The sequence below is a fragment of the Mytilus trossulus genome, chromosome 1 (assembly GCF_036588685.1).
Source record: "Mytilus trossulus isolate FHL-02 chromosome 1, PNRI_Mtr1.1.1.hap1, whole genome shotgun sequence".
In the NCBI taxonomy this organism is placed as follows: Eukaryota; Metazoa; Mollusca; class Bivalvia; order Mytilida; family Mytilidae; genus Mytilus; species Mytilus trossulus.
In genome coordinates, this window is record NC_086373.1 from 74968409 (window position 1) to 74977549 (window position 9141).

At 34.0% G+C, this 9141-nt stretch overlaps 1 protein-coding gene across 1 annotated transcript; it reads right to left on the bottom strand.

Moving 5' to 3' along the window:
- Window positions 1–335: 335 nt before the first annotated feature.
- LOC134694252 (uncharacterized) lies at window positions 336–4968 on the bottom strand. Its single transcript, XM_063555292.1, has 6 exons — window positions 4878–4968; window positions 4373–4413; window positions 2787–2894; window positions 1531–2190; window positions 789–917; window positions 336–353 (listed from the first exon to the last, which is right to left on the bottom strand). The coding sequence occupies exons 1-6, from the start codon at window positions 4915–4917 to the stop codon at window positions 336–338; spliced, it is 996 nt and encodes a 331-aa protein (XP_063411362.1). The 5' UTR covers window positions 4918–4968.
- Window positions 4969–9141: the final 4173 nt, after the last annotated feature.

Here is a 9141-nt window from a genome sequence, read left to right on the forward strand (position 1 = left end):
ATCTCAGCGAGATTGATTTTCTCGCTTGAGCTGGAACAGCGAAAGTGAGGAAAGCAATCGAGTTGAGATGACCAATGATAATCTGTTTATCGCTATTTTACCTATGACGATGTTGTCAATTTCAATGTCAATTTCATTAGCAACGCCACGTGGCCTCCTTAGTTTCTAGCAATACTTTTTCCATCTCAAGCGAGAAACATGATATGAAAATTATCACAAAAAAGATCAAATGAAAAATGCACAAAATAGCGATAAAATAAAATGTCTGTTTCTTTTGACATATATAGCCTGGTAGCCATATACATATGAGCTATTATATATGGTGCGTCTTGTAGTCATGTTCTTCGTATTTCCTGAAAATACAAAAAAACAAAACAACAATTGATTTCGACCTTAAATGTTATTGATTGATGATCAAAGAAAAACAAATAATCATTATAAAGTAGTCAATTACGATTTCAAGTTGAGTTTGCTAATAAAACGTCCAGATGTTTTGCTCAAATGAAAAATATTTAATATGAAAAGAAGAAAAATATTAATTTTTCTCAAATACCTTTCTCAGTAAAATAAGCAAGCATAGACAACGCGTTTGACTTAACTTATTAAAAATACTTTGAAATCAGTTGAACTAAAAGAATTCTAATCAATATATCATATGCCAACTCCTCCTATGAATATTTTGAATATTCAAACAAAATAAAATATGTCCGTTTTTTTTGTGATAGCAAACAGTGGTAATGATTTCCACCGGTAACGGCATCGAACATAATCGTCATTGTTCCTCCAACATTCCAAATGACACTGTTACAAGAACTGTTCAATAGCGTACCTTTTTTGCCATTCTTCTGCTTTTTCAATTCAGGTCTGGTTTTGTCTTGTTCACTTTGTTTTCTTTTTCTTTTCTGGGTAATCTGTATCTATGATTGAAAAATAATAATGTTCTACTAGTATATAAGGTGTAATCAGATCAATGTCAAAGGTACTATTGCATAGGAGAAATCATTTTTTTTATTAATATTAATTATCCATTAATATTTGACTTGAAGTGTATATTTCTGAATGTTTTATTACTAAATTTAGAAATTATGACGAAACTAGGGTTTACACTTTTCCAGGCAAAAGCCATAGCATATTTATGCATCCCTTTTATTAACCTATACGGTAAAAAAAATATGTACTCGCTATAGAATAGAAAAACAGTAAGTTATAAAATTCCCTGATTTATGATGTACACATACATACATAGTATTGTCTATGACCTATAAATGAAATTGTAGAAGGAAAATGATGTATTAAACAAATAAAGTTACACTATTCCCTTCGATGAAAACCTTGCAAGATCTTGCAATAATGTCTGTGTTTTTGTGTCGTCCGAGCAAAAATAATAAAACTACAAAGAAAGTAAGAAATAGAATAAAAACATTGGAATCGGAATATAACTTGTGTGTCAACTGAAGACTTTAAATTGACAGCGGAGAAAGGGGACTTTGTGGACGAGGTCAGTATCGTTGATGATTATTTAGTTCGTACCTCGTGTTCTATAAGCTCTTGATTTACCATGTCCTCTATTTCCTTTGGTGGGTTGTTATCATACGAACAGTCTGGTGTCACTCTAATTTTCGGTAATTTATCAAAGTACCAAACTGCCTTTTGTATGATTTCACTTTTCATAAATTGATTATCATCTCTTAATTTCTTCATGTAGTTAACCCGGCTCTTCCACCAATTAAATTGGTGATGTTCTATTTGATCCGTGAAGAGACATTTCCAGTCATTAATTCCACTTTCAATTTTTTCGATAGATATTTTGTCAAAAACTGGCGTAGAGACTTTTGGTACACCCTTTGGCAATTCTACTTCACCTTTCTCGTTAAACATGAACATTCCACTTGTTGAAATCTTCCAAGGCCCAGCATGATTGGATTTGTAACACAGTTTAATCTTATTAGATACTTCAGCCATTGTAAATTTATAATGTAATGGCTTGGTATGTTTCCGTACATCAGCAATAAATGGTTCAAGCCAGTTCCTAATGTCGTATTGCCAAATTAAATTGCTTGGATTTGGTAATAGATCCAAAAGCTCAGGGATTGTTTCTGTGTCATTTTGACGGAGGGAATCTGCTATTTTGCTGAAACCGGCGTCAATATCCTCATGTGTGTGTCCAACATACAGAAAAGAAAGGTGAACCTGCAAAAAAAAAAAAAAATTCAAAACTAAATTCTATCAAATTTTATATTGATTTGCACTTTAAACTGTCCGCATAACGATTCTTGTTCGTTCTTTTGCTTATTGTTTTGACATTTCTCTGACGCAATATTCCGACAGTCATGATAGTGGATGTATGTGGAGTAGATATATATTACACTTGATAAATATCATGAATTCAGTTGGTCTGAACATACGGCGGGTGTCCCTCGAGGAGCTGTTAACCGAGTTTTCCGGTGGTACTGCAGTTACTTTATATTTTTAGGTAATGGTTTGTCATAGTTTTTTTACTGTTGAATATTGAGATGATTTATTCTAATTGACTTTTCATTATAATTCTCCGTCGGTATATTTTCTCGGTTTATTATATCTTATTCATCATGTTCATTTGGATACAGTTATTCATGTTAATACATAATGATACAACCCTTATAAAAATGGTAGGAGGAATCACCGCTCAATTCAGTAGAAATATGTGTGTTCATTGTCATGATTGTTTTTCCTGGATTTTTTAGATAGGAATTCTATTATTTAACAGTAGTATGATTACTGTGGGCTATAAGATATCAAATGTCTACCTCTTGAAATACTTTCATGTGCACCAGTAACTCGCAAAACGATTTATTTTTGTTTTCCCGCCAGCAGTTGTCGGCTTGAATATACAATACTGGAGGCAACGTTCCACCCTGCAAAAAATATAATTCAAACTTTAAACATGTTATTTTATTAATCTTGCTCATTCATTACTTGATGTGTCAAAACAGGAGTTTGTTGTCCACTTAATAGCTGTAGCTGACTAAAATAATTTCAAGTAGCGCTTGTATATATAATACTGCTTTAGCAGCCAAGTACAGTATGTCCAATGAACATACACATCAATATGTGTTATTACTCCCTTACCGTGTTGCTTTTAGTTGGTTTGTCATCGTAGTTGCAATGTTTCCCCCTTTCTTGATGTGGTATGGTATATGCTATATTTGTAACATAACTGAATTAATCTTCTCGATATTATGAAAAGACAAAATATTGGTTGAAATCCATGTTGCTTTTTGAATATCAAGATACATTGTATTAAGAATGTCCCAGACACCCACAGAAGTCGACTTAAACATATACGTATGCATGTAAACTCATATAAATTATTATTTATCATTTTGGCTGTGCGGGATGTATACGTTTGAAGCCACGTCCCTTCGGAATGGGGACGTCAATCCTATGCCTCGTGTAAAATTTCTGTCCCTATTCAATATACCCGTATTTTCCTGTGGCAGACCAAATTTCCCCGACCTTCATCCTGTATGGCCTCTATTTCAAGACCTACCTGTTTTCTTTGTTGTTAACTTGTTCTTTTTTGGAAATGCATGAAATATTTGCCACTGACATGACGTTTAGAAACCTGCAACCAATCAATCAATGATTATGCTCTGTAGTTATCTGATGAATGAAGCCCTTATCGACTGATCTCTCTAGATTGTTCTTGTTCTTGTGATGTGTTGTAGTGTTGTAACACTACTGTCAGAGGTTATGGGAATTTCAAGCACTTCCAAAGATTATGTATGTGCCTGCCCCAAGTCAGAAGCCAGCTATATATTTGTTGTTATGTTGATGTACACATCGTATTTGTATACTAGTTCGTGTTGTGTTGTACTGTTGTAACACTGATTAGCGGTAGTTGCAATACTGCATGATTAGCGGTAATATATTGCGCGCACAATCATGTGTAAACCCTCAGAAATTATCATGTGTCTATTGCAAGTCAAGCGCCTACAATTCAATGGTTGTCATTTGTTTTTGTATATAATTTCCCCCCGATTTGTACATTATGACTCTTGTTTTCTCGATTGCATTGGTTCACATTTTGGAACCTTTTATTGCTTGTTATGTGATACGGTTTTGCTCATTATTGAAACGCTGTATCTGACACGTCTTTCCTAACCTTTACGGTATTTGGGCTTTGGTGGAGAGGTGTTTTACTGGTAATCATAACAATCTTATTTTTATATGCGACAAAATGCAACTTTCCAAAACAAATTAAAATGTCTATAGTTGTTAATGTTTGTGTCATTTTGGTCTTTTGTGGATAGTTGTCTCATCGGCAATCATACCACATCTTCTTTTTTTATATATTTTGTCTAAGATACGCTACTGTTTATCTTATATTTACCTTGGCTGTTCTCCCTACAAAATGTGACAAGTTGGTCTTTGCTGAAAAATAAATTTACTTATAAGCAATCAACCAACAGACTGAACAGATCTTGACTGTTTTATTTTACACACGAACACTTTTTATACCCCACCTACGATAGTAGAGGGGCATTATGTTTTCTGGTCTGTGCGTCCGTTCGTCCGTCTGTTCGTTCGTCCCGCTTGAGATTAGGGTTTTGGTCAAGGTAGTTTTTGAGGAAGTTGAAGTCCAATCAACTTGAAACTTAGAACACATGTTCCGTATGGTATGATCTTTCTAATTGTAATGCCAAATTATATTTTTTTATACCAATTTCACGGTCCATTGAACATGGAAAATGATAGTGCGAGTGGGGCATCCGTGTACTTTGGACACATTCTCGTTTTTGAAGGAATACTACAAATTCCAATACATGTATATTTATCTTTATGGAACGAAATATAAGTCAGGCTAGGTAATATTGTACAAGATGTTGCATACTTACACTGGTCCGTGCCAATTATAATCAAACTTAAATACCGCATCGGGTGAGCTTTACCAAGATCTCTTTTTCTGCAGTAGTACTTTCTCTCTGCTCTGAAATATACGTTCACAATGTTATATGTGCGTACAGAATAAGTAATATTGGCCAAGGTTTGATTGTTTAATAATGTTAATATTAACTTTTCACAAAATCACGGGTGTATCAAAAAAGGTATTAATGGGTAAGATCAATGAGTAGTTGCCTCGAAGTCAAAATAATGTGTCCGGGTAGAGCGACATGTCTTCCTACAGACTGTTTCCTTACATTTATTTTTCATTTCATATTTTATTTATTACCATAGTTTATTAGTTGTTATTTAATCATATGGTATAAAAATCAATCTAAAAAACCAATTCGTGTTGGCCAAAGATAACTTTTAAAATGTGTATACTATTGAAAAGGCTCCAAATTATCTCGTTTTGGTGCAAAAACACCTTTTTAAAAATTGAAATATCTTTTCAACTCATCGGTGACCTATATTTTTTATCATAGTTTTCAATTAAGCTGTACTTTAACTACACTATTGTAAAATTTGCGCGATTTCTGTGATCAAGTTCTTTTTTTATTTCGATAGTACCTCTATTTCTCCTAATAGTTCAATAGAAAAAGTACCTTTACAAAAGTGTTTGCTTATTTCGAAGTCAGATTGTGAGCGTAAATGAACAGTGATCCCATTTTTTTTGGTATTAAGTATAAAATAAAGTTCATTTAAAGAAAAAAAATGCGAAACCCTATATTTAAAAAAAATGATTTAGACCTGCGAGCCCCCTTTAATCACTGTGCTTAAACGTCCGTAAGTAACTTAAGTTACCCACAGCCCAAGATGGTTAGGAAGTTTGCTCCTATATAATAACAATACCATGAATATAAAAGAAATGTTCAGTAATTAAAAAGTTATATAAGTCTTTTAGGGAAACTCTGCAATGTAAAACAAAATAAACGATTACAGCACGGTTTGCCATGAAACACTTATGATGTCCGTAACTTCAAAACAACTTGTCCGTAACTTTTTTCCTTATACCACTAGGGATGTCCGTAACTTTAGCATGATGTCAGTAACTTTCAAAGAATCTTTATTCGTGGATGTAATTATTTTAAAGAAATGATAAATGACAAAAATACCGAACTCCTAGGAATATTCAAACGGGAAATCCTTTATGGAATTGAAAAGCTAAAAGCTCAATTTAACACACCAAACGAACGGAAAACAACGGTCATATTCCTGCCTTGGTACAGGCCTTAAAAAGTAAAATTACAAAAATGCTGAACCTTGAAAAATATTCAAAAAGGAAAGTCACTTATTAAAAGAAAATATCCAAAGCTCAACCGATCGCGCTAGTGGATAACAACTGCCATTTTCCTGACTTGGTACAGGCATTTTCTTGCGTAGAAAATTGTACGGCAAAAATTAACACGTCATTATGTAACTAAACATCAGTAGGTAAAATAAAATATATCGGAATGATAGAAAACATTCTTCTGGCTTCATAGAGGGTTAACTGCTTCAGTTTCAGATGATAAATCATGACATGCAGGTTATAAATCTCAGCATTTCCAACTGTAGAAATTACATTAGGGAGCTACCATATGATTTTTAGGGGGGGGGGAGGCTAGGATGAAAAATGTTGGCCTGCATTTTTTTTTAGTTGTAATCTCTGTCCTGCCTTTTTATTTTTTACTCTATCTGGTCCTGCTTTCTTTTTTTTTTTTTAGTTTATCCTGACTTTTTTAACATAAATTGCCATCCTGACTTTTTTTTGCAAGTGTCTCTTCCTGCCTTTTTTTTTACTCAAAACCTCTGCCCTGCCTATTTTTTTTCTTCAAATTTCATCCTATATCTCACAATCAACAACACATCACACTAGATATAGTGAAGAGTCCATACTTTTTTTGGCTAACAATTCAGAAATTATTTAAAGGAAAGAATATAATTTTTTTTCCGCGGCTACACAGGCCAAGGACTCAACAGTGAACAATCATTATCTATAAAGCTAGAAGAATGTTAGATTAATTTCGCCGTACCGTCAGATCCCGTTTTATCCGGGGAATAATTAAAAAAAAACGGGAAATCCATGACACTCCGGTTTGCTTTTTTCTCTTGTTTAGTTTGAAGCATATCGTCATTGTATGAATTTATGTTATAATTAAGGGGTTTGATAGTGTTTATTGTCTATTAAGTGTTGAAATTGTTAATCTTACAATTTTGAAAAAAAAGTTACCCACATCTGAAAACAAAGTTACGGAAAGTCTGATCATTTTTTACTTTTAAGTTACGGACATCTTTTGCGTTTTTTAAAAGTTGGTCTTGTGATAAAGTGAAGTAAAAATTAACAAATTTGTAGTGATGGTAAGTGATTTCTTCATTCAAAAATGCTATCAATATTTAAATAGATCATCAAAAACGTTGCAAAAAGTAGATTTCGTATCAACTATCATCTCAACGAGTTAAGAAACCGCTACACACACGTTACAAACGCTATACGCTATAAGTTTGAGACACGTTTAGGGCACGTTGTATACGCTTCGAGATCGTTCGACTTTAACTAAAACATATGCGGGTGTGTTTGTAACAAACACCCCATAATAGAACGTTTAAAATACGACCGGGACACATCTGAAATACGTTCAAGAAACACTTTTCCTTCGTAGCGTGTGTTCCATCTACGTTAGACAAACACCTGGGGTTGAAGTCATAAAACTTTGCTCAGTGCTCGGAGCACAAAAATCATGCTCGAAACAAGAAATCCAGTATTTTGATATCGGTTGAATCTCGAGTCTGAGTACAAAAATCGTGCTCGAAAGTTTTATGACCGCGAGGCCAGGCATACGCAGCCATACGTTTCTTGAACGCCTGAAAAAGGCTTAGGTACGCACGCTCCTTGTACGCCCAATACACGCTTAAATCTCGTTGTGCACACGTTACAGATATGATTGATAAGTTAATTGCTTCCAAAACTTCTAGCGTATTGGCAGCGTACATGATTTTAATGTTAAAAAATGCTAATTTCCCTTTAAATTAAAATATCAGGGGAAGCAACCACAAAACGCGTTGTCTAATGTAACTGAAAAAGCGCGGACCGATAGATTTTGACATGATACATATTTTTATTCCATGCTCTAAATGCTTTAGTTTCAAAGATATAAGCTAAAACCTACATTTTACCACAATGTTATATTTTTAGACATGACGGTCATCTTGGTTATTGGGAGTGGTATAATCGGATACTTTTTTGAAACTAGATACCCTAAGGATGATTGCGGCCATATTTCTTTAATTTAGCCATAAGTTTCAGATTTTCTGAAAGTTAACGACGACGACGGATGCCAAGCTATGAGAAAAGCTCACTTAACCCTCTGGTCCAGGTGAGCTAAAAAGACAAAACGGACAAAAAACAACGGACAAAAAGCAAAAGTGTCGTACAAAAAGCAAAATTATCGGACAAAAAGCAAAATGGACAAAAAGCAAAATTATCGGACAAAAAGCGAAACGGACAAAAAGCAACGGACTAAGTGCAAAAGTGTCGGACAATTAGAAAAAGCGGGCAAAGGGCAAATTGCGGACAAAAAGCGCCGTATCAAACGTCTAAATATATGAAAGTATTTATATTGATGCTTTCTATCAACTGACGTATTGAATTATTACAACAAAACCAATCGAAACAAAAACTAAAAAAATATTCCCTTAGTTTAAATGCTCTTTAATAACTAAATATAACCCGTAATACGTAAGATTAAGAAAAGTAAGTAAAAAGTAAGTACTAATATAAAAAAGAAGATGTGGTATGATTGCCAATGAGACAACTATCCACAAAAGACCAAAATGACACAAACATTAACAACTATAGGTAACCGTACGGCCTTCAACAATGACCAACGCCCATTCCGCATAGTCAGCTTTAAAAGGCCCCGATAAGATAATGTAAGTAAATTTTATTAGGGTCGGCATATATATACACAATAACAGACAAAACATGAGGTCTGGTGAGCTTTATAAACGACTACTGATGCTAAATTTGGTTGATTATGATATAGGAAATCACCAAAGCAGGACCAGAGCGGACCCCCTCTTAGGCAGTCAGTGGGCCCCCTCTTGTGAACATTTCTGGATCTGCCACTGATCAATGTTATAATGTTTCATGTATACAAGCCTTTGGATATGATAATTAGGTGCAAATGTCAAAATAATCGGATTTATAGCATCTATGACTAGTATCAGTGGAAATAC